The sequence below is a fragment of the Rhinoraja longicauda genome, chromosome 1, assembly GCF_053455715.1.
Source record: "Rhinoraja longicauda isolate Sanriku21f chromosome 1, sRhiLon1.1, whole genome shotgun sequence".
In the NCBI taxonomy this organism is placed as follows: domain Eukaryota; kingdom Metazoa; phylum Chordata; class Chondrichthyes; order Rajiformes; family Arhynchobatidae; genus Rhinoraja; species Rhinoraja longicauda.
The window spans coordinates 49040209-49067075 of NC_135953.1; the positions used below are offsets into that span (position 1 = coordinate 49040209).

Consider the following 26867-nt stretch of genomic DNA (forward strand, 5'->3'; position numbering starts at 1 on the left):
TGACCAAAGCCAATTAACCTACGAACTTGTATGTCTTTGGAGTACAGAACAACACCCGTAATCAGGATCAAACCTGGGACTCTGTAATGCAACAACTCTATTAATGCACCACTGTCCCGTCATTTTTAGAGATATAGTGTGGAACAGAGTCCGCGCTGACTAGCGATTCTGAAGCATTAACTCTGCTTCTATTCTCAGACGCTACCTGAGCTTGCTGTGTATTTCCAATTATTTTTGCTCTTTTTACAGATTTCCAGCATCCAAGTAATCTTATTTTGCAGTGCAACTCTTTGCTCCATCAGTCTTTCATGGGTGCCTTCATTTCAGAGTGATTTGTAAAATATCACTAGAGGGCATAATGGTAAATTATGCAAGCATATTTTACGCAATTAGCAAGTACGTCTATGAAGATAAACCTACAAAAAAATTGCTTGTCCTTTTTTTATAGACCAGTTCACACTCTGAAAGATCAGACATGGTTTTGTCAGGCAGAGATGATACATATGTAATAAACTGTTACTACATTGATTCATATTATGGCATGAATAACTTGCTCTCAATTATGCTGTCAACCACAAATGTCTTACTTAGTCTTGATGTCTTGAAAGTGTTTTAATTGGACGTTACACAGCCCTGACTGTGACTGATAGGTAGAGAAATTATCTCAGCCATTTCAAATTCTTCCTCTTCCTAATCCCAGGAGCCACAGGCCCTTATAGACATGATGTTTTATGTTGTTCTTTTTGGAATAGTCATTTAGAAGAGACAGGTATTGTGCCAGATTTTATTTTAATGCTGATCCAGTTTTGGAAATTTTAAGTTGGTCTCTGAAATGACTGCAGATATTTTGTCTTTTTTAATCACCCATGTCTTCCAAAAGGCAGTTTTTGGAGCATGGTTTTCTATAGGTTTTAAAATGCAAACAAAATAGATGTCCTGATGCCTGCCGATGTTTGTATAACACACAAATTAAATGTTGAGGTTACCCGTTACACTCTTTAAACTATTTGCCTGGATTTGCAGTCTTGAGTCAGTATTAAAATTCTAATTGTGTCCAAAATTATCATCCATCCAATGCCATTTATATTTTACTTCCTTTTCCCAAAAGTTGATAAAATATGGTCATGAATGATCAAGTCACGAAGTTGTACAACACACAAACTGTTCCCTCTCCTCTACGCCAACCGAGATGCCTATCTACATTAAGCCAATTTGTCTGTATTAGACTTGAATCCCTCTAATCCTTTCCTATCCAAGTATCTGTCCAAATGCCTTTCAAATGTTGTAATTGTCTCTGGCTCTACCACAAGCAAATTCCATATAACCCCTCCCTTCTGTGTGGAAAAACCTGCCTCTCAGATCTCATTTAAATTTGTCAGCATTCATATTAAGCTTGTGTTCTCCAGTGTTAGACTCCCCCTACCCTGGGAAAAACATTATGATCATCTACTCTATCTAGTCATCATAATCTTATAAACTTCTACAGTGGTCACCTCTCTGCCTCCTGCACTCCGGTGAGAAAAAACCCTGGAGACAAAAAAAACTGCAGATGCTGGAATCTTGAGCAAAGCGCAAACTACTGGAGGAACTCAGCAAGTCAGGCAGCATCTGGGGAGAGAATGCCCAGGCCACGTTTCCTCCATTGTTTAGGTACGTCACTTGAGGTTGATACAGTTGGAAAAATCTCCTCCCTTGCTCCTTATGGCATCATGCGATAGATCCTGTTAGGCTCAGCAAATTCATTCATCATATTGTGTGCCAACATCTTAAACACTTCCTCCTTCCTGACGTTTCTGAACACACATACCTGCCTTAACCCTTCAGCTTCCTCATCCTTCCTCTGGTGAACACCAAAACTCTCATCCTGGATCCACACATAGTTGGAGCTTTATGTGTTTCCCTGAGGGATCCCACTCTTTCGCTCAATTTTGCTTCTCCTGTATTTATAAAAGGATTTGTGATTCTGCTTAATCCTGTTTCCATGGCCATTTCATTACCCCTTATTTCTTCATATCTTCTCAAGTTCTCTCCTACACGCCTATAAACTTAAACTCAAGTGTTCTTGTTATTACTGGCCAAAGTAATTACCAGTAAACAAACTAATAATAGCTTGCTGGAATGTAGCTGTTAGCCCAATGAGTTGTTGCCATGGCAGGATAACAATGAAAATGTCTGAGCCTGAAGGTGGTCCCCAACTCAAAACTTCATCTATTCATTTTCTTCCACAGATAGAGTCAAAGAGTCATACAGCACAGAAACAGGCCCTTTGGCCCAGGCTGATCAAGATCCTGCTCAGGGCAAGTCCCATTTGCCCACGTTTCGCCCATATTCCTCCAAACCTTTCCTATCCATGTACCTGTCCAAATTTATTTTAAATGGTGTTACTGTATCTGCCTCAACTACTTCCGATGGCATCTCCTTCCACATTCCTACCATACTGCAAAAGAAGATGTCCCTCAGGTTCATATTAAATCTTTCCCCTGTCATCTTAAACTTATGCCCACGAGTTCTTTATTTCCTCATCCTTGGAAAAAAGCTTTTGGGATTCAACCTACCTATTCCCCTCACGATTTTACACACCTCCATATTGTTACCCCTCTGCCTCCTACCCTCCAAGGAATAAACTTCTAGCCTGCCCAATTTCTCCCAAAAAAGCTCAGTCCCTCAAATCCTGGCAGCATCCTCGTAAATCACTACTTTCTTTCCAGTTTATGGCATCTTTACTATAGCAAGGTGACCAAAGCTGAACACAATAATCCAAGTGCAGCCACTCCAAAGTATTATACAGCTTTAATATAATGTCACAAATACTGAAGTCAATTTCCTGATTAATGAAGGTCGAAGTGCCAAATGCCTCCTTCACCACCCTATATACCTGCGATGCCACTTCCAAGGAAAATTTTGACCCACTGAGTTCCTCCCGCAGTTTTGATTTTTGCTCATGATTCTAGCATCTGAAGTCTTTTGTCTCCAGTGAAAAACCTGGATCCATTGTGTTCATTGTCACTACATTCTTTACCCCCTCTCAGTGAATTTATTAGTTACTTCTGACCTTTATACAGTACCTTTGAGTAAGGCACCCAATTACACACCCAAAGCAGTAAATGTTGTAAAAGATGTTGAAATCACCAACCAAGCCGAAATGTGTTGTAATCAACCAGACTATACCTTCAACTCCACAGGAAAAGTTCCATCTGTTCTGAGGTTAGTAATACTTAAGATCATGACAAAGTCATGGCTATACAGCAGTGAACAAACCCCTATGGCCCAACTCATTCAAACCAAGATATTTACCCGAGCTAGTGAACTGTTTGCGTGCTACTGTATGTTTCTTTTTCCCCCCATTGGAACCTAATCAGATGTACAGCACTTTGGTCAACGTGGGTTGTTTTTAAATGTGCTATACAAATAAAATTGACTTGACTTGACTTGACTAGTCCTACTTGCCTGTGTTTCGGTCATATCTCTCTCAACTTTTTTTATCTATATACTTGTCCAGATCTCTTATAAACATCATAATTGCTCTTGCATATACAGCTTCCCTGGCTGCACATTCCAAATACCCACCCCTTCCCAATGTGAAAATATTGCCCCTCAGGTTTCATTTAAATCTTTCCTCTCTTATCTTAAACCTGTGCCCACATGTTTTTGGATCTCCTATCCTGGGAAAAAGAACCATTCACCTTCTCACCATCCCTCATGATTTGATATATTTCTATAAGATCACCCTCAGCCTCCCCCACTCCAGGGGAAATGTTCCAACCTCTGGCATCAGGTATCTACCGATATGACATTTTTCCCAATAATATCTACGAGACTCAAAATTCTTATGGTATGGGAGACAATTCATCAATATTTTGTGCCTTAGCTGACATCCTTTTCGGGAGATAGATATTTTAGGGAGATAGAATCTGAATAAGGGTTCCGATTCAAAACATCACCAATCCATTTTCTTCAGAGATGCTGCCTGACCAACTGAGTTACTCCAACATTTTGTGTCTATCTTTGGTGTAAACTAGCATCTTCAGTTCCCTTTTATTAGATTTCTTTCATAACTATTCAGGAAATCAAAAACACAAAATTATCTTTTGATTTAAAATCTTGCTGTGAAAATAACCGACTCTGCAGGGTATTGAAAGCCTTCAAACTAGCTAACATTTAGGTTGTTTATTGGCCCTTGTGTCCAGATTAAAATATTCTCTGGTGATTTTAGCTCATTATCCAGCACTCACTTTTTCCTCTCAGGAAAACGTGGAAGGAGAAATAAGCCATCACAAAACATAGTACAGCACAAAAAAGGCTTTTGGCCTACAACGTCTGTGACAACAATGAAGCCAATTTAAACTAATCCCACCTGTCTGCACATGGTTTCTATCCCACCACCCCTTGCTTATTTATGTGCTTGTTCAAATGTCTCTTCAATGTTGCTATATTGTCAACTTCCACCACTCTTCACTCTTGCCTGGATACATCTTCATCTGCCATTTCCCTACATACATTTCAACTTATCAATATCCTGCCAAATCCTTTGACAGCCTTACTCATCATCCACAACTCAGCCAATGTTTGTCTTATCTGCAAACTTACGAAGCAGCCCACTTCTATTTTCATCAAGATCATTTCTGTATTTCACCAACAGGAGATCCCAGTATCGATCCCTGCGGTCACCAATCGGAATATCACCCACCCATGATGTTACCCACTGTACCCTTTGTCATCCATGGCCAAGGCAATTTTGAATCCACTCTACCAAGAAACAGTGGATCCCCCGGGCCTTAATCATCTAGATCAATCTGCCCCGAGGGATCTTGTCAAATGTCCTGTATTCCATTCCTAGTACAAAATTATTTTGCTAAATTCCTTTAATCAGCTTTTCTCCTTCCACACACTGCATCAAAAAGGCCCAAATAACAGTCATAAAGTATTTGGCTATAATAAGCGCATTATTCTTCTTCAATGTCTTTGTGGTAGTTGGCATGAATGACAATTTCTCTGTTACTTTATCGTTGTCAAAGTCCATTGGTTCACTCGCGCTCAATTATATCCCAAACAACTCACACACAGAGGGCAGTTCTACTGAAGGCCCCCTTTCACATCCCAATTTATGACTGGAAAAGTTTGCACAATGATCTGTGTTATCTTCCCTGAATTTCCAATTATACTTGTGGTAAAAATGCTCATTGACCTGGTGCTATGGTACACATGCACAAGAAAATAAATCAGCCCTACATTTTTCAACATTTACAATGACTGTTAGCAGACATTCTGACAAACATCCAGTATTGGGAGGATAAGGCTTTCCTGCAATTAAGACCAAAGCCATTCATGGCTAATTGGCTGAACTTCAGAGAAACACCAGCTTCCTGTGGTGCGAACACCAGCATGTTCATTGCAGCCTGGAAGTCAGGAACCAGCTGGTGGTTATGCACATCAACTCCCTTGCTCTGTCCTGGACTCACCAGTGGATATAGACCCTCAGCTTTATCTGGCAATGTCTCATTCATTTCAATAGAGTTAGGGCTAACTTTTAGGGCTAAAGGAATCAAGGGATATGGGGAAAAAGCAGGAACGGGGTACCTATTTTAGATGATCAGCCATGATTGTATTGAATGGCAGTGCTGGCTCAAAGGGCCGAAAGGTCTACTCCGGCACGTATATTTCTATGTTTCTAATAGATTCATCAACCTTCTTTGAAAAGGTAAATTTTCTGATTAATTTTCTTCATTTTTAAATACTTTGCACCAATTTAATTTGTCCCGTCACATATTTAATCAGTTTAATGTTTAATTATTTGTTTCTGATCAGGGATGTCTGTCACTTTCCTGTGGTGTTTCACATTCCCCTTTTATTCTCGTCACTTACCTGTATTTTTGCTAAGAGTCCAGAAATAATTTAAAAAGCAGTCATATTTTTAGCTTCATGGCATAATTTGAATTTTTCCAAAAATTAATTTCAAACACCTTTTCCAACATGAATTGCAGTACATTTAAGCAATGCTAAAATCCTTAACTGATTCAAGGAGGATATACGTTTAAACATGGTTTCGATTAGTACAAACATGGAGATGAAATTGTACACGGTCTTTTGTTTTGCAGGAAAACATATTCTTGCATTAGAATTTTTTTTCCAGGATCCGCATCATAAAAGATATGTACAGATTGCTTCCTTATCCAATTTTGTTTTATTTCTGGCATTATTTTCTTCAGGTGATAAGCTTGACCCATTTGTAAACCTGGGATCTACATAATATTCCTTCCTTTATACATTTTTGTTTTGGATGACATAATTCACATTCTAATGTAAGCTGTGCATGTACCAAAAATATTTTATTTTTCCTGCAAACCAGTCTTTGTATTATGATTTTTTTTTCCAAGCATTAATTATGTTATGCTACCCTTGGGGTTTCTCAAATGTGGAACTATTTCTTTCAAGATGCTCACACAAGGTAGGGTATCACAGCTCCAGGGACTGTGATTTCATCCTGTTTGGATGCTCTCTGTGTAAAGCTTGCACACGTGATCATGTGGGTTTCCACATGGTGCTATTTCCCCCCCCCCCCACATTCCAAAGACGAGCTAGTAGGTTAATTGGCTGCAGTAAATTTCTCCTTTGTACAGGTAAGTGACAAGAATAAAAGGGGAATGTGAAACACCACAGGAAAGTGACAGACATCCCTGATCAGAAACAAATAATTAAACATTAAACTGATTAAATATGTGACGGGACAAATTAAATTGGTGCAAAGTATTTAAAAATGAAGAAATTTAATCAGAAAATTTACCTTTTCAAAGAAGGTCGATGAATCTATTAGAAACATAGAAATATACGTGCCGGAGTAGACCTTTCGGCCCTTTGAGCCAGCACTGCCATTCAATACAATCATGGCTGATCATCTAAAATAGGTACCCCGTTCCTGCTTTTTCCCCATATCCCTTGATTCCTTTAGCCCTAAGTGTTAGGGCTAAAGGTACAGTGAATTTTGAGTTATACAGCCATACTATGTGAAAAGCAACACGACCCACAGCCACATAACATAAACGTTAACATAAACATCCATCACAGTGGCTGCCCACATTCCTCACTGTGATGGAAAGTAATAAAGTCCAATCTTCCCCCTCTTTATTCTCCCTCGGTCAGGGCTGTCAAACCATCCGCAGTCGGGGCGATCAAAGCTCCCGCAGCCGGCAATCCGAAGCCCTCGCATCGGAGTGATCGAAACTCCCTCGTCGGGATGGTTGAAACTCTCTGCAGCTTCGATCTCTAACCAGGGACCGCGGGTTCCACGATGTTAAAGTCCACAGGCCTGCAGTTGGAGCTCTCCACAGTCGATCCCCGGCAAAGGGATCACAAGCTCCACGATGGTACGTCCACGCCGCGTCCGCAGCTGAAGCATCGGGTCGGTCTCCAGGCAAGGTCGCGCCACTCCACGATGTTAGGCCACAGTGGGGATGGAGATACGATAGAGAGAAAAAAAAATCGCATCTCCGTCGAGGTAAGAAATTGAACAAAGTTTCCCCCAGCCCCTCCCCCCCCCCCTACATAAAACAAACCTAGGAACACCAACACATACTCTTTAACATGTACTTAAAATAACAAAAACAGAAGAAAGGACAGACAGACTGTTGGCGAGGCAGTCATTGCTTGCTGGTAGATACACCTCCTGATCCTTCAATCTTTGAGATCCAAGACAGAAAAATAACAGACACACCAAGAACTGTAGATGCTGGAATCTTGTGTAGAACAAAATGTGCTGGAGTAACTCAGTGGATCAGGCAGCATCTCTGGAGGACAGGCATAGGCAATGTTTCACTTTGGGACCCTTCTTCAGAATAATTTTGTGAGTGGTGGGAGAAATCTGGAAAAGAGGTGGGGGTGGAACAATGCCTGGCAGGTGATAGGTGGATACATGTGAGAGGAGAGTTGATTGGTAGATGGATGGACAAGGAGAGAAGAGGAGTGAAGGGATGAAACATAGCCAGAGGGAGAAATCTTGGTGGAAGTGGATGGGCACAGGACAATGGGAGAAATGAGGATGCAGGAAAGAGGGAGAAAAAATTGAGGGAAGTTACCTAACCTTACAAAATTCAGCGTTCATACCATTGGGTTGTGGCTACCCAAGCTTATATGTAGGGGATTTCTAGACATTCTAGACATCACAGCATGAGGATATATCAAATCTGCATCTGCCCCTTAAGGATTCTGTAAATATTAATAACATTTCTTTCTATCATTAAAAACTATTGAGATTCCTCGACCAAAATGCATAATCACTCATCATACAGCAAACCTGTCACACCAGAAACAAGAGACAAAGTGAAGTGTGGTAAATAGACAAACTGGAGGTGGTTGAAATAGAGGGAGGGCAGAAGAAATTTACAAAGGTTCTGCCTGGAATTGGAAAACTGTAGTTATTAGAAAGGACTGGACAGGTTGGGTTTATTCTCATTGGAACTGAGGAGGCGAAGCAGTGACCTTATAGATGGTAATAAAATTGTGAGTGGCAAAGTTAGTCTTTTTTACCAGAACAGGAGTCGAGAACTACAGAGCACAGGTGTGTAAAATAAATCTGAGGGGCAAGTTTTTTTTTTTTTTTAAGAGGGTGGTGAATATCTGGAAACAACTGCCAAAGGAAGTGGTGGAAAATAAAAGGAGGTGATGCATAAAAGGAGGGAGAATATAATTTCAATCCAGTCGGTGAAACCTGTATCTTGTAGTTGATAATGTTCAGATTTCTGGGAATAATCCATACTAAAGCAACAAACAATAAATTTATTTGACAGGAGTGTTTCTCGTTACTTCCTCTCTAAAAGAAATGCAACCTGTCATGTACAAATTAGCTGCATAGAAAGTATTTTATGCTAAAACATTACACTGCATCTCTGGAAGATGTCATGTTTGTATTCAGCTTGCACGACATTGACGTCTTAAGGTCAAAATTTCCCGAGAGAATACAATATTCTCTGATTGGTCTACAAGGTTTTTAATCTGTACCTTTTTACAGGCGTTCTCTCTGGGTTTGTTTTACAATGATTTGTTTAATTATTTTTGTCATATGATCTGGGACCAACATTGTTTCTTGGATAACACTGGAATGGGAGGCCCACGCAATTCTGTGGTCTCCATGTCTACATACATCCGTGATACTGTATGCATTCTCCGAAACCTAAACTGCCAATCAGCTTCCTCCTATTACTCCTAAGTACATATTTGTGAGCTATTTGCATTCTTTTTTAGTTTGCTATTTGATTTAGTCTTTCTGCAAAATGTTTTACATCCAAAACTCCCCACTTTGTGCATGGTCTACTATGGGTAAGTACCTCTTTTTTGTAAAAAGTACATTTGCTTGTCCTTTTTCCGTGTTTTTTACTGTCCAGGCCACCTCTTCATCTTAAGAGTTCAAATCAATTGAAGTGGAAGAATGAAAAAGGAAGAGGGGTTACATTCTTGTTCAGTGTTATGACTTGTTTATTAAAGAAAGTCAGGGATCAGTTTATTTATTTGAATTATTATATTCTTTTGTTAACTTCAGATCTGTACACCGTGGATGGCATAATTGTAATCATGCATTGTCTTTCAACTGACTGGTTAGCACGCAACAAAAGCTTTTCACTGTACCTTGCTTGGTACACGTAACAATAAACTCAACTCAGTGTATTTTAATGAATGATCAAAAATCTAGAGGAAATATTGTCTACCTTGTTAAATGCTTTCTAGAAACAGTCCAGATTATTGGGAACTGTTATTAATTACTGGGGAATGGATAGGTGGAAGGGAGCTCTACTCCAACAATTCCTTGATTGTTTTCATTGCAGGTCGCAAAGCCGACTGCTGTTTACACAAATCATTAAGTGCCCACATAACATCCATTGCCACAGCAAAATCTCCATGGGTCTGGACATCTGATCCAAGCTAAACTGCAGTTTTTGATTCTTCCCCACCCAAGATAACTCCTCTCACTGAAGGGTCAAACTTTCACTACCCCATATATCAAGGGATTAAAAGAAACAATGAGTTGTGCAAACTTGTGGCTGTGCAAGTTGCTCATGAACTTCCAGATTAAAATTAATCTGTTCAGAGCAGCACACGGAAAAAACACAGAATCGCAAACAGCTGTCGTTGAAGTCAGAGGGCAACAGCTGGTAGTGCCTATAATGCTGGCATCGCATGTATTATAATTGGCAGTACACCCCAGTTTAAGAGATTGGATCTGTGGGGGCAGCTGTCCTGATGAATAGGATAAACTCACAAACCCACAAACCAGAATAAACATAAACATGTAAACATTGATGGCTCTACTCTCATATACATGACTTGGTCTTTTCAACTCTAAGCAGGAAGCAAACACACATACCTTGACATTCAAGGAAAATATTGGCCTCTGAGGCTTTACATCAGGGAGATCTGCTCTTCGAATTGGAACAGAAATAATCTAAAGTTAATCAATATTTTCAAAGAACAGGAAATGCAAGGACCTACTCTATTAGTGACCTGCATGTGTTCCGCTACCTACTTTTGCATGCGATTCTGCTTGGGTCTGCCTTTAAGAATGAGACAGAATATGATATGTTGTTAATCCTGGCTTCTAATGCAACAACTGCACCCTAAAATAGGTTAGGCATTGTGTGTGTGCAACCATGGGTGCATCTACTGCTGCAGAGAGCAAATTAAGCTCAGCTTCCACATTGGGGGAGCATAACCAGAAGCCATGGAGGTACGGAAAAAGTGAGGAGGATTTAAGTTTAGTTTAGAGATACAGCATGGAAACAAGCCCATCGAGTCCATATCGTTCATCGATCATCCATACACTAGTTCTATATCCTACAAACCGGGGGGCAATTTACAGAAGCCAATTAACCTACAAATCTGCACGTCATTGGAATGTGGGAGGAAACTTAGTCACAGGGATAACGTGCAAACTCCACACAGGCAGCACCCATAGTCAAGAGTAAACTCGGGTCTCTGGCGTTGTGAGGCAGCAGCTCTACCGCTGCACCACTTTGGCGCCTAATAACTCGAGGTAGAATGAACTACAAATAAAATCAAGATTATGGGAGCAGATTGACAGCAACACTGGAGGGATCATGAGAACCGATTATAACATCACCTCAGGTCAGAACGCCGCACAATCTATGGGCATTCAGAGGAAGGAAATAATCTGAATGGAGCCAAAAACAGATAGGTTGGCTGACTGATAGGGAAAAGGTAACAGTTTATAGAACCTTACAGCATGGTGAGAAGGCTTTCAGCAAATAATGGCTTTCTGAAAAAATAATTCAGTTAGTCCCACTCTCTCTCTCTCTCAATAGCTATACAAAATTTCCCCTTCAAGTGCTTATCCAATTCCCGATTTAAAACAATCATTGAATTTGCTTCCAAGTTTCTCCATTCTTGATTATTACTTGTTACAAAAATAAATTTCCATTTTCCTCAGGTGGTCTTTTGCTAAGTTAGTTTGAATCCAAATTTATGAATACCTATTCTACTATTCCAGTCCCTCCTTTAAATCTCCCCTTACTTTCCCTACACTTCTCCAATCTCTCCACATCATGACATTCAGCCTATTTCAAAATATCTTCCTTTGCCGCTTCTTGCCAGTTTTTCTGAAGCACAGTGCTCAGAAATGGAGCAATACATGATACATGGGGCCTAACCCGCAATTTAAAAAAAAAAGTTCATTGGAACTTTCTTGTTTTTTAATTCTCTATTTATAAAGCCCAGTTTCACGTATGCTTTCAACAGAAATTGACTTGCTCCTCCACCCTCAAAGATTTGTACAATTCACCCCTACTCCATGGTATACATTGGACTTAGTCTATCATAGAACTGATGTGCTACAATGCTGAGGAGAACTATATTCTTCACACTGCCCCTGTGCAGTTCCCCTTTGCTCTGTCTAGTGGACTGGAGTGTGACTTGATTGCATCTCTGTATGGTATGTTTGATCTATTTGGATAGCATCCAAAACAAAGCTTTTCATTGTACCTCAATACATAATAAGAAGCGTAAACCTAAGAATCTAAAATTGGTATTTTAATAGATTTATAGGTGAGTGGTTCCAGTTGCTGAATTGGCTTTGTCTCGAATGGAGTATGAATCCATCCAAATTCCACATCTGATCCCCGACCTGTGTCTGTTTATTCTGGATCAACAGACCCAAGCAACTGATCGTCATCCAGTGATCTCTACTGGAAAGTGGTTATTTAGTATAACATTAAGGACTGACTCAAACTTTCCCAACAGCCACATAGACTTTCCATGCTGACTGCCTTTATTCATGCATGGAAATACACAATTTGGACAAAGATTCATATGGAAACTAGCTTCTGTAAAATCATTCAATGACAATGAAGACATTCACCTTCAGAAGAATCGGGAGAAAACTGGAGATCCTCAAAAATATTGGGATTTAGGCATTTTTTTAAGGAAAAGGCATAGTTTTCCCTGGAATGCAGGTTGTTTTAGTGGAGGCCTGATCGAAGTATATAGAATCATGTGAGGCATAGATAGGGTAGACTGTCAGAATCTTTATCCCCATGATGGAAATACCAAATAGTAGAGGGGCAAAGTTTAAAGGAGATGTGGGGGGCAAGCTTTTTTTGTTTCATTTTTAAAACACAGAGGGTGGTGAGTACCTGGAACACACAGCTCATGGTGGTGGAGGCAGATACGATAGTGGCATTTGAGGCTTTTGGTTAGGCACATAGATATGCAGGGAATGGAGGAATATGGACTATGTGCAGGCAGATAAGGGTTGGCCCTGGCATCATGTTCAGCACATACATTGTTGGCCAAAGGGCCTGTCCTGTGCTGTACTTTTCTATGTCCTGTCCCTCGACATTTGAAAGTCTCCATTTACACTATATTTGCTGTTTTGTTCTTGTGGATAATCTCCAAAGCTATTCCACAGCCAAGAAATCCAAAACCAATGCTGAGCTTGAGATTAAAGGGACCGATCGAACCAGCCTTGCAATTCAGAAACTGTCTTCCAAATTGTCCAGCTCATGCCACAGTCTAGAGGGCACAACTAGAGGGCGAGGGGGGGCAAGGAGATGTGTGCAACAAGTTTTATTTTACACACAGAGGGTGGCAAATACAATAACGACATTTAAGAGACTTTTCAAAAGACACATGACATAGAGGGAATGGAGTGATATGGATCATGTGCAGGCAGATGAGATTAGTTTATCTTAGCATCATGTTTGGCACAGACACTATGGGCTGAAGAGCCTATTCCCCTCCTGTGTTGTTTTACTATAGTCTTTCTGGCGGATATGTGAGAGTTCAATAATAATATTGTAATGTTGAATTTGAGAATGAGCTGATTCTACCTCTGCAAGATCTGAGGACAGTAGGGTCAATGACCAAGACTGAAAATAACTTTACTTTGTTATCTGTACCATTGGCAAACTGGAAGTTATTGAGTTCAGGAAGCATGGTGGAGTACATGCCCCAATCAGCAGAGGTGAGGATATTGAAATGGTTGAGAGCTTTTAAGTTCCTTGGTGTTAATATTACCAATGATCTGTCGTGGACCACCCACATTGATGCGACATTCAAAATGCTTATGCTTCCCGAGGATACTTGGCATGTCTCCAGGGAGTTGGGGAGAAGGCAGGAACGGGGTACTGATTGAGAATGATCAGCCATGATCACATTGAATGGCGGTGCTGGCTCGAAGGGCCGAATGGCCTCCTCCTGCACCTATTGTCTATTGACATGCTTACTTCTTACAAACGTCTACAGATACACCATAGAAAGCAGACCATCAGGTCGCGTCGCAGCTGTTTGGGAACAGCTCTGCCTCAGGCCGCAAAAAACTGCAGAGAGTTGGAGATGCAGCCCAGTCCTGGAAGAATGCTGCACCAGATTCAGGATTACAAGGCTGAGAATTATATTCTACACTCTATCTTCCCCCTTGCTCTATCAATTGTACTTGAGTTTGAACTGATTGTTTCTCTGTATGGTATATCTGATCTGTTTGAACACCATGCAAAATAGCTTTTCATCTTAATCTGGTTAATGTGACAATAATAAACCTAAACCTTTACCAGTGCACCATACCTCTTTCAGTGGCACTACACCAAGTGTATGATAAAGGTCTTAAAAGACATAAAACTCAGTCTTCATTTAGAGATTAGAGTTGTCCATAAGGAAAATGGTGTGATAAAGATACTGACAGATTCATTGGACAAAATTTAGCAAACTCATTTTCATGGAACGAAGAAGAAAGTTGTCTATTGGAGCACCATAAGATATAATGTATCCTGCCAATAAGAGTACCAACATACTATTACAACTCTCAAATCTTTTACCCTTTAGTTAGATGTTGGGGCACACTAGTGCAGTTTAATTTATCATCAAGATACCATTAAACACAACCAGGGTTTTATTCATTTAAATTTTAGAAGACTGAGGGGTTACTTCAAAATATTAGAAACAAATAAAATATTAAATGGCAAGAAACTCTGTGAATGGAAGATTAGAACTAGGAAGAACAAGTCTCAAAAGTAGAGAAATCCCTTACAGGTGTTAGAGTCATGTAGCACAGAAACATGCCCAACTTGCCTATGCCGACCTAGATACACTAATTCCACCTGACCGTGTTTGGCTCACATCCCTCTAAACCTTGCCTATCCATGTACCTGACCAAAAGTTCTTTGAATAATGTGTTAAAAGTTTTTTTTAATTACAAATGCTGGGAATCTTTTTTTTTAAAGCAAATGCTGGAAAACTTGGCAGATCAGGCAGCACCTGCAGAAAGTTAAATAATCAATGTTTCAGGTCTGTGATCTTTTGTTCGAGCCAAAACTTTGACCGTTTTTCTTTCTGCAGTAGACAATAGACAATAGGTGCAGGAGGAGACCATTCAGCCCTTCGAGCCAGCAACGCCATTCAATGTGATCATGGCTGGTCATTCACAATCAGTACCCCGTTCCTGCCTTCTCCCCATACCCCCTGACTCTATCTTTAAGAGCTCTATCTAGCTCTCTCTTGAAAGCAGCTCGATCTGGCTCTCTCTAGAAAGAGAGAGTTTTTTCCAGTTTCTTCTGGTTTTCTTCCAGGTTAAATGGAAAACAGTAATACATGCAAAAAAAAGTGGCAGATATTTGGAATTTTTCTACAGACAGGTAATGGTCGATTAGTGTTAATTTCACATCTAAGTACATGGGGACAGAATGATTATTTGAGATATCAATCCAGAGGGTCTGACACTGACCCTGCCGTCCATACATGGTTTACAATAAAGGCTCCAAAAATGCAGATGTGTAATGCCAATTCCATGTGGTGTTATAAATAAACTGTTTTTATTCTATTCTTAAGAATTTCCATTTATAGCAGTAATATAAACAAATATCCTTGACAATTCCTTTGAATTGTATTGTGTTATGTATAAAGGGTAACATGATTTTTGCATGCAATGTACCTTCTGATAGATCAACAGTGAAGCTAGAATCCATGCCAAGTAAGTTGCCTAACCAAACTTGTCCTACCTGCCCACATCTGCCCATATTCCTCCAAACCGTATCTATCCATGTACCTGTCCACATGCTGTAATTGGACCTGCCTCTATCACTTCTTCAGACAGCTTTTCCAGATACACACCACACTCTATGTAAAAATGTTACCCCTCTGGTCCTTTTTTGAGAGGATCATTTTCCATCTCACTATAGTACTATGCCCTTTAGTTTCAAACTCCCCAACCCTCTGATAAAGACTGTGGCTATTCACGTTATCTATGCCCCTCCTTTTATAAACCTCTATAAAGGTCACTCCTCAGCCTCCCGCACTCAAGGGGTACTAGATCTAGCCCATCCAGCTGTTAATAACGCAAACTTTCCAAGCCCAAAAAAACATATTTGTGCATCTTTTTTCAAACTCTTTTCCATTGAACAACATCCTTCCCATAGCAGGGTGACTAAAAATATATACTGCGCTCCAAACATGGCCTTACTAACATCTTGTACAGCTGTAGAAACATAGTAAATATGTGCAGGAGTGGGCCATTTGGCCCTTCGAGCCAGCACCACCATTCATTGTGATCATGGCTGATCATCCACAATCAGTAACCCTTGCCTGCCTTCTCCCCATATTCCTTGATTCCGCCAGCCCCTAGAGCTCTATCCAACTCTCTTTTAAATTCATCCAGTGAATTGGTCTCTACTGCCTTCTGTGGCAGAGAATTCCACAAATGGGTGAGAAAGATTTTTCTCATCTCAGTTTTAAATGGCCTCCCCTTTAATCTTAGACTGTGGCCCCTGGTTCTGGACTCCCCCAACATTGGGAACATTTTTCCTGCATCTAGCTTGTCCAGTCCTTTTATGATTTTATATGTTTCTATACATGATATTCCGTGGTGTCTGTTCATTATCACTTCTCAGGGCCCTTCCATTTACTGAAAAAGTCCTGCTCTGATAAAAACTTATCAAATGTAAAACCGTGCATTTATCCAAATTAATAATTTCCACCTGTCATTCCTTAGCCATTTCGCCCAGATGAACAATAAATCATAGTAATCTTAGATAACCTTCATCACTGTCCTCTATACCACCAGTTTTAGTCACCCACAAACTTACTAACCATGCTGCCGCCTACATTCATATCCTAATCATTAATATAAATATTGAGCAGAGGATCCAGCACAAATCCCTGCAGTACACCATTTGTTACAGGTCTCCACTCTGAAAACAACCGTCTGCATCCACCCTCTGCCTCCTACCTTCAAGCCAATTTGATATCCTATTGGTTAGCCCACCATGGATTCCATGTGGTCCAAGACCAGCCTATCATACAATACATAATTGTGTTTTGTGGGAAGTGATTTAATGTTTAAGATGGCGTAAACTTTGATTAATTGAATGAAATTTGTAAAAATATTATTTTAATTTTTATTAAAGAGATGGCTGTGGAGGCCGAGTAAATGGATATTTTTAATGTGGAGATTGACATATTATTTATTAGTAACGTGGCAGGGTTATGGGGAGAGGGCAGGAGAATGGTGTTGAGAGGATAAGATAGATCAGTCATGACTGAATGGTGGAGTAGACTTGATGGGCCGAATAAAGGGTAAACTGAACAAGATTTGCGCTCAGCATACTCTCCAAGACACCAGATTAATCAAAATCTCAGAACAATTATGGTGCTGAGGATTTTAAGAGAAGGTTTGGGTTGCTGTGAGTGGCCAGATTAAGCAGTACAGTATTTGGAAAGTCAGGGGCCCCGAGGCCTTATCTATAGACAGATAGACCTGTCTAAAGTGCTGAAAATTTCCAGTATTTCCAAGTTGTGTTTAATGATTTATGTTTCATTGACAATGTTTTCCTTATGTTTTAGTCGCACTGAAACTAGATTTAAAAGATGAATGGCTTGGGGCTGCAATGGTGATGAGGAAGCTATATCCTAAAGGGGGATTAAAAGTCCTGCACATGGAAGATCAACATCTCAGGCAGTAACGCAGGCAAGGTTGTGCCATGTTACCACTGCAGAAGCAAGTCTCGTATCACAAACCTCCACTTAACTCCTGTTTCATTATTTGTGGTTTGCACATTGTCCTTGTGCATCAAAACCTTTGCAGAAGTGTCATCAAATAAGTGTTATGCATCATTTGATATCACACCAGATTTCCGCAATCTTGTGTTCCTGAGCTGTATTGTTTTAAGAGGTGTTTTTAAAGTTAGGGGACCTCTGGGACAGACCAAAAAGTTACAGAACAATCAGCTGAACCCGGAGCAGGAGAAAGTCGGTGGAAAATTCAGAAGAACACTATTAATCATCATTTAAAAATGTATAGAGGAAGCAGTCACTTTGGGAAGAGAAGATCTTGTCTGAAATGAATGAATTCATGAAACAAGGGAAGTTGAAGCAGATTGCAAAAAGGTATGTTGCTTGCTAATCATAGAATCACAAAAACAGGCCCTTCAGCCCAACTTGCCCACACCGACCAACATGTTCCATGTATACTAGTCTCGTACTCGTCCCGGACGTGCAGAATTGTAGATTAATTGGCTTCTGGAAATGTCCCTAGGGTGTAGGATATAATTAGTGTATGGAGTGCTTGTGTGCGGGTATTGCTGGTAGATTAGTGAGTGAAATTTAAACATACGGATCCAAAATTGATTCTAAGGCGGAGTGCAAAGCACTTTAAGCTTGAAACCTGTTTTCACTAGGCTTCAGCAAAGTGTGGTCCTTGGTCCCATGCTTTTTCAATAATTTAGATAAATGCAGGAAATTGGATGAAAAAAGTTGATGTGACAAAACTGCCTAAAACTGCTAAGAAGAAAGTATCAATATACTGCTCAAGTGGGTGGAAAGGAAGATGTGTGGTTATCTGACTAGTTTAGAAATAAATATACACTTTCTGAACCCTGTCATTGTCCCGTTGACAATATCACATTGATGATTAAGCAGCATCATTTCCACTATTTGTCAACATTCAGTTGTACCCTTACAGCAAAAGCAATGGGTGAGCTATGTGTCACTGCTGGGTTAAACATACATGCTGGAAGAGCTAATTGCTAGGCCAAAGACTACAGCAGGATCAAAAACTACAATTAGTGCAATAGGGTGTCTCCTGAGCAGACACAAATCTAATTTAAAGAAAACAGTGACATTCAAAGTGCTTTTTTCGAAATGCTTTATACCAATCCATAAAATCTACATCTGATCTGTACAATTGGCTGGATGGCCAAGTAAAATGATCATTAATGGTAACATGAAATAATACCTCTCGGCACAGTGGAGTGAACATGCTGAATGCTGAAAAGGGAACTATGCTTCTTGCGACAATAGAAATCATGAACGAAATCAACTTCTATTTTTAGAAGATTGCACACACATTTTGCAATAGAGTCCAATTTACCTGTCATGAGAAAGTGTTTTACAGTTCCCTCAGGGTTAAATTCAGACAAAATTCTGCAGTAACTCAGCAGGTCAGGCAGTATCTCTGGAGAACATGGATAGGTGACATTTCTGGTCATGACACTTCTTCTGATGAATAGGTGACATTTCGGATTGTGACATTTCTTCTGAAGAAAGGTCCTGACCTGAAACCTCACCAATCCACCTTCTCAAGGGATCTGCTTGACATGCTGAGTTAATCGAGCATTTTCTGTCTTTCCTTGGTAAACCAGCGTCTGCAGTTCTGTGTTTCCACCTTGAGAAAGTGGGATTGGAACAAATAACAGCCTGGTTTGTTGCAAAGGAACAAAACTTAATATAGGCCTTTATGAGAAATGGCCACAAATGGTTTTGCATCCTATGCTGCATTGATTTCTCTACTACGGGAACAGCACTCGAGTGCTTTCTGCAGAATCCATAGCAATCTATAACAGCTCATGTTATCAAACTGGCTGAGCAGTTTATCAGATCTAAGATTGGTCACAGTGAACCTGGACTAAATTGTCGAAATATAGTTTCACTTTAATCAATGGAATTATTGTTAAAAGAGGGAATTACAATCCCCTTTAATGGAGACATTTTTATCTCGGAACAAGAGCGATCGGGAGGATCATTTATAATTTTCCAGTGTACCTCTGCAATTCCCCCAATTACCAACTTCGTTATCTTTGTCGCAATGAAGTAACCATCTCCAAAAACTGCGCCAACTCTGTTGAAAACAAAATGCTGGAAAGGAGGCAAAGCACTTAGCAGGCTCCAGCTGGTTCTCTTCAATACTTGGCAACTGTCTAATTCAGTTGATCTGCTGCCGAACTGGAAAAGTTGGACTCGAACATTTAGTGTACAAAATGGGAATAACAGAGCTATATTATGTTTATACCAATGGCAACATACATTACTACTCACTATATATTAATAATTGCATAATCTGCACTTTAAAAGACATTTGGGCAGGCACACGGATAGGAAAGGTTTGGAGGGATGTGGCCCAGGTGCAGGTAAATGGGACTAGTTCAGTTCGACAACTTGGTTGGCATAGACAAGTTCATGCTAAATAGCTGTGACTGTGAATTTCTAATTTGGATAAAAAGGTTGCACCACAAATTCATACACGACTTTCTGGTAAGACTTCTAATAAGTTCAGAAAGATTCCATAATTAAGGCAAGCATTATTTATTTTAACAATGCGATAATTTGGAAATCTCTCAACTAATGCAATTAAGTACAACAGTCATTCCTGTTATATCAGTTCCACAGTTAACCACTTGAATAAAAAGTGCCTTCCAGGTGACATTTCTCTGATCCTGAGGAGGAAATAACATTTAGCCGACGAGAGTTTTGCTGAGTTTATTACATGGTTTGAATTGAAGCCTGAATTGTTTAAAAAAACAGGTCTTGTTTAAAGTAATTGAAAGTATGTCGATGTGTGAAGCTCAAAGCGATTTCATGCAAGCTTCTTTGGCTGTGGAAGTGTAGTGTTACATAGTGGAGCAGTTACGATGTATATAAACCATTGCTCGAACAGGGCTCGGCGCAAGAAAAACCATGTCTAAAATAGTTAACAAATTCACCTCTAATTTATACGAAATTTTGAATTTGCTAAATGACTTCCATTTGTTTGAACGAGCGTTTTAAAATTCAATTTGGAGTGAAAACACATCACTCCTTAGTTGAATGAATTAAATCAAATTGAGAGCAGCAAGCTTCTTTGTTCTCGTCAGATATGCCTTTTGGCCGAAGACGGTACAAGAAAGAAAGAAAGCTGAACCAGTCGACAATTTACGAGTACCCGGAGACTGACAGATACTGGGACTGTCTGGATCCCATTAACAGACCGGTTCCCTTTGTGACGGGGACGCTTGCTTCAATTTGCAGAGACTGCGACAACAAACAACAGAGTTCTTCCCTGACCTGCAGCAGCTAATGTCGGCTTAAAATCTGAGATTTTGTTCTTGCAGACAGTTCGAGTTCTAGAACAAATGTGTACTGTTTAGTGTTACCCTTCGATCAGGATCCGAACACAGGGACCGCATCCATCCCTTGTGTCATCGCATTCATTGGTAGAAGTCACAAGTAACCGAGGGATCGCGGAAATATAGACGCAATGAATAAACATAGTAAGCGTTCATTAATACTGCAAATAGAAAACCAATCACGACCGGTATATAAAAATATAAACTGAGTACTGGATGCAGAGCCGACAATAAATTTAGTAATTTCACATCTATACTTACCCAATAGGACGCATATTACATCCAAACAAACAAAGGGGACTCTGTGTTTGTCAAACATTTTGCTCCCCTGATGTGTTGAAGCGATGACTGCCGCTCCTCTCTGCAAATTACCTTTGCAACTTTGCTAGGGTTTGGTCTGCGGGGTGGTGTCGCGTGCACGAAGGAAGGAGAGGAGGGTGCGCGGGTTTAAAAGGACGACTGGGAGGGGGAGAAGGAAGCCAAGAGGCTAATGGCTGACGTAGGCTCTATTTCACAGCTGGAGGAGGAACCTACAATCGCTGATGGAATTACTCGCTGATGAAATTACACCCGCATCACTGATGGAATTACTCTCTAAACATACACGCATCAACAGGCACTGGGAGGAGGGAATGTGCGAGCTCCCTTTTTGATGTCTCCACAGCTAGGGGCGGGCGCTGGAGGGGATCGCGGGCGCGGGCCGGGCCGGGGTTGTGACATTTACACTCGCGCGCCAGGCGGAATCCAGGGCAACGTTCCAGAGGCCCCGCGTACGCGCTCGGCCGTGCCCGCAGCGCGCGCCCCGCCTCGCCTCACCGCACACGTCAACAGCGGAACGGGAAGGGAAGGCTGCGGATCCATGCCTGGTTTTACTGTTGTACACCCGATCTAAATCCAGGCCGGGCTCCTCACCGCACACGTCAGCAGCGGGACGGGAAGGGAATGCTGCGGATCCATGCCTGGTTTTACTGTTGTACGGCCGGGCTTCTACTACGTCATCCCAGTGTGGGAGCTTGCACTCACTGACAGCAGCTAAGTGCATTCACTCCATGTGTTCTGCTAATAAAGAACTTATACACGAAGCTGAATGACTCAGTGTTGAAACGTCGATGAACAAGTGCAGCCCAATTTACTGCGGGGATGCAAAAACTATTGCGCCGCGGACTTCGTGCCGTCGCCGAGTAGCTATAGCAGCTTTTTAAATAAAAAGGAGGCAACATTTCGACAAAACCGAAACTCGAGGGAAAAAAATCCATATCAACCTACACTTTCAAAATCGCAGGATGCTTTGCGCACAAAATATGCTTACATTCAGATTAGGGATAAAAAAGACACAAAGTGCTGGAGTAACTCAACGGGTCAGGCAGCATCTCTGGAGGACACGAATATGCAACGCAGATGTCTAGAGATCCTGCATGACCCGCTGAGTTAGTCCGGTATTTAGTGCGTTTTCTTTGGGTACACCCACATTGTAGTTCCTTCTGTTTCGAAATTCAAGGATCGGGTATTGTCTGCAGTAAGCAATCCATTGTCCGGCTATGCCAAAAGTTATTTAAATAATTTAAGCAATGACATCCTGGATCCCAGTGGTCCTTCACCAGCCAGACATGGGGTAAAAGACCAAAGCATCACCTTTTTGCCACGATTTTCAGGCAACCTTCAACCTATGTGCTTCTGTGATGCTTCCAATGAGATGTGAAAATCAAAATCTTAACATTGCAGCTATGAAATTTAAATTCAGTTAATTAAACAATATATATATATTTAAAATCCTAACCTAAAGTACCCATAACCGTGGAATTACTATATTGTGTAGGAAGGAACATCGGATGCTGGTTTACACCAAAGACAGTCACAAAATACTGGAGTAACTCAGCGGGACAGGCAGCATTTCTGGAGAAGGAATGGGTGACGTTTCCGATCGAGACCCTTTGGACTACTATAATGTTCCGAGTCATTCATGCTATCAAGTGAGGACCTCACCTGCTCTGGCCTCAGACTACAGACCCCTGGCGATATGGCCAACTTTCAACTGCCTGTTGAAATCATAACCACTTAAAACAGTACAAGAACAGAAGGGACAGATCATAAAGCCTTTAAAAAGGTGCCACAGGTGAGGCTGCCGAGAAGATGAGAGCCCCTGGTGTCAAAGGGTAGACATTATCATGGGCAGCAGGCTGGCTGGATGGCAGAGGGCAAAGAATGGAAATAAAGGGGTTTCTGTTCCGGTTGGCTGCCAGTGACTAGCGGAGTTCCGCAGGAGTCGTTGCTGGGGCCGCTACTCTTCATGTTGTATATTGATGATTTGAACGAGGGGATTGAAGGCATTGTGGCAGTTTGCAGATACAAACGGAAAAATATTTGAAACAGTGAACAAAATATCTAGTATTTAAAGTATTTTAGGACTATGCAAGATATATTAGATCCACTAGAATGTTCTGAAAATAGCATGTTTTACAGCAGGCAATATGCAAACAGAAATCTCCCGGCTAGTGTAAATTAATACATAGACTAAATAGATGGATAAAAAGTAATTGCGCCAATTGGCAAGGACAAACCCAGCATAAATTATAATTTGTATCCGAAAATAATATTATTAAAATTTGATTATTTGACTGTACATGTACAATCAATTTAAAATGTATAGTGCAGAGCAAACAGAATAGTTGCATTCCCAAACCAGCCCAGAGGATGCAAAGGAGCATGAGTGAGTGAGATTCCAAGTGAATGTGAAGGAACTAAATGAAAATGGGTCAACAATAATCAAAGAATCTTTCACATGCAAACCAGCAAATAGTCAGAAATATTTAACAGTCAAAAAAACTGTTCCAGTATTAACAAAGGAATAAATTAGATGCATTCCCTTTTAGCCTGGAGCAATAACAATGTTTAAATAAAGAGGTCTTCTGAGAAAATGATAAGTGCTCTGTACAAATTAAATTCCCAAAAGTAGATGTTTTACATCAATCAGTTTACAGAAATTAGTAAACTATTTAGCAAGTTGATAACATTAGGACTGAAGTAGAAACATTAAGCAGGACAAAGTACTGGAATAACTCAGCAGATTAGGCAGCATCTCTAGAGAACGAGGAAGGCAACGTTTAGGGTCAGGACCATTCAGAATGATTTTAGGGTTGGGAAGGAAAGCAGGGAGGAGAAGCAGCACAAAGCCTGCCTGGTATTAGGTGGACACAGGCAAAGGTTTTTTTTTGTTTGGCAGATAGTTGGAAAAAGGGCCAAAGATCAAAGCAGAGGGTTGCAAATTGTAAAGCCAAAGGAGTGAAGGGAGAAATAGGTCCAAGTCCAGGTGGGGTAAAGGGGAATTGGAGGGTGGGTGGGTTGTTGGAGTTTATCTAAAATTGGAGAATTCTATGTTCATACCGTTGCGTTACAAGGTACCCAAACAGAATATATGGTGGTGTTCCACCTGTTTGTGTGTGGTGTCACTGACAATGGAGGTGGTCTCGGACAGAAAGGTCAGTATGGGAATGAGAACAAGATTTAATATTGTTCGCAGCTGGGAGATCCAGTAGACTTTGGTGGACCGAGTGCAAGTGTTCAGCCAAATGGTCGCTTAGTCTTCACTTGGTCTCGCCAATATACAGGAGGCCACATCGGGAATGCCTCATGTAGATGAGATTACAGGAGGTGGACAACTAGAATTCAGTGTGTCATTTTTGGCTCAAGGCTTTCACAGGGAGGGAACTTTTAAAGCATTATGAATTTATCGAAGCTCATAACATTTTAAAGTCAGTCATATGTCTGCTATTCAGCTGCTTAGGTCATAAGGAATAGGAGCAGAATTAGGCCATTCGGCCCATCAAGTCTACTCCGACATTCAATCATGGCTGATCTATCGCTCCCTCCGAACCCCATTCTCCTGCCTTCTCCCCATAACCCCGTACACTCGCTCTAATCAAGAATCTATCTCTGCTTTAGAAATATCCATTGACTTGGCCTCCTGCAAAGAATTCCAGATTCACCACCCAGACGAAATAAATTCCTTCTCATCTCAGCCCACCAAGTCCACGTCTACCAGCAATAATCTGTACACTAGTTCTATCCTACATACGAGGGACATATTACCTACAAACCCCCTGGTCTTTGGAATGTGGGAGAAAACCAGAGCACCCATAGAAAACCCACACAGTCACATGGAGAACATACAAACTCTGAACAGACAGCAGCCATAGCCAGGATTGAGCCCGGGTCTCCAGCGTTAATAAGACAGTAACTCTATCGTTAAGCCATTCTACTGCCCTGTATTAATGATTTGAAAGCTTTTATCATACAATTAGTTCATTAAATAGCTAATCTATCTGTTGCACAATGGTACTCTTAAAAGGAAATCGATTGTAGTCAGGGCAAAGCATGAAAAAACAACTTGTAATAAAAAGGTTTTTTCTTAATCACCAAAATGCTGCAATAATGTTTACAGATGCACTGATTTAATAGTCCACATTTTCATCATTTTAATTAGTTTTAGAACAAAATGTATACAACATATTCCAACGGGTGGCTACATATCCCACCGGGTAGTGCTTCGATGGCAGCCTCACCTACAGTCTGTCAGTCCTTTTCGTCTTTCGTTATTTGTGGTGTGTTTAGAAAGTATGTGTTAATGTTCTCTGGTTTGTTTTATGTGGGGGGGGTGGGCGGGGGAAACCTTTTTTCAATCTCTTACCTTGCCGGAGATGCGATTGTTTTCAGATTGTATCTCCGGTCACTCTGCGGCCTAACATGGTGGAGCTGGAAGCATTGCTTGCTCAGGACTGACTTTGAGTCTCACCACGGGACATGAACTTACCATCGGAGCCGGTTCCTTGCCTGGGATCGACGCTCTAACCGTGGCCTGCGGACTTTAACATCAGGGAGTTCGCAGTCTCAAGTTGAGACCAACGTCGGGAAGCTCCAAAAGTCGCACGACGTTCGATTAGCCCCGACCCGGGGGAGATCGCCCGCCGCGAACTGAGATTCCCACCTGATGCAGAAGCTTGATCGCCCCAGCGAGGAAGGCCCGTCGCTGTCTACGGGAGTAAGATCATCCTGTCTACTTGACCATCCTATCTACTTGTGATGCCACTTTCAAGGAAGTATGTATTTGCACTCCTAGATCCCTCTGCTCTACAACACTTCCCAGAATCCTGCCATTCACCTTGTAGGCCCTGCCCTGGTTTGATTCCCCAAAATGCAAGAAGATTAGAGGCCCCTGACCGCAGGAGGACAAATAAGGGAGACATTGAAATCTTTTCGCCTTCCATCACAGTGAGGAATGCGGAGGAGTCACTGGTGGATGTTCATGTTAAAATGTATTTTGTGTGTTCTGTTGCTTTTTATTGGTATGATGACTGTATGGCAAATGAAATTCCTCATATGTTGCAAAACATACTTGGCTAATAAACTATGATTATGATTATGATGCAGAAGACACCTTGCATGTGATGGAAAGAATGGCAAAATCATCAAAACAAAAATAAAATGCAGAGGAGGCTAGAAACCTGAATGACAGAACATTGGAAATATTCAGTTCAGTTTGATGGCATTGTTAGATCTGGAAAAAGATAAAGATTTAGACAACAAAATTGTTAAGAGCGGCATTCTACATCAATGATTTGTCATCTCGCCCAATGATTTGGTCGAGAACATACAAGGCATGATTAGCAAGTTTTCAGATGTCACACAAGTGGGTAGTATCGTAGACAGCGAAAATGACTGTTGAACATTGCAGAATTCTGATTGGTTGGACAGGTGGGCGGAGGAATGGTTAATGGAATTTGACAAAGAAGAGTGAGGTGTTGCATTTTGGGGAATCAAACCAGGGCAGGGCCTACAAGGTGAATGGCAGGATTCTGGGAAGTGTTGTAGAGCAGAGGGATCTAGGAGTGCTAATACATACTTCCTTGAAAGTAGCATCACAAATAGATAGGATGGTCAAGATTGCTTTCATCAGTCAGACAAATATGAGAGGACTAATGTGGACTATTAAATCAATGCATCTGT

At 40.9% G+C, this 26867-nt stretch overlaps 1 protein-coding gene across 2 annotated transcripts in view; it reads right to left on the reverse strand.

Moving 5' to 3' along the window:
• plpp1a (phospholipid phosphatase 1a) overlaps nt 1–21697 on the reverse strand; it is a 106124-nt gene extending 84427 nt beyond the window's left edge. The window contains exon 1 of one of the 2 annotated variants that reach the window (XM_078396911.1): nt 21129–21697. In XM_078396911.1, coding sequence (XP_078253037.1) covers nt 21129–21186 — 58 coding nt within the window. In that variant the 5' untranslated portion in view covers nt 21187–21697. The remainder of the gene's footprint in view (nt 1–21128) is intronic. The other variant, XM_078396921.1, reaches the window with a different exon arrangement.
• Between the last annotated feature and the right edge of the window lie 5170 nt (nt 21698–26867).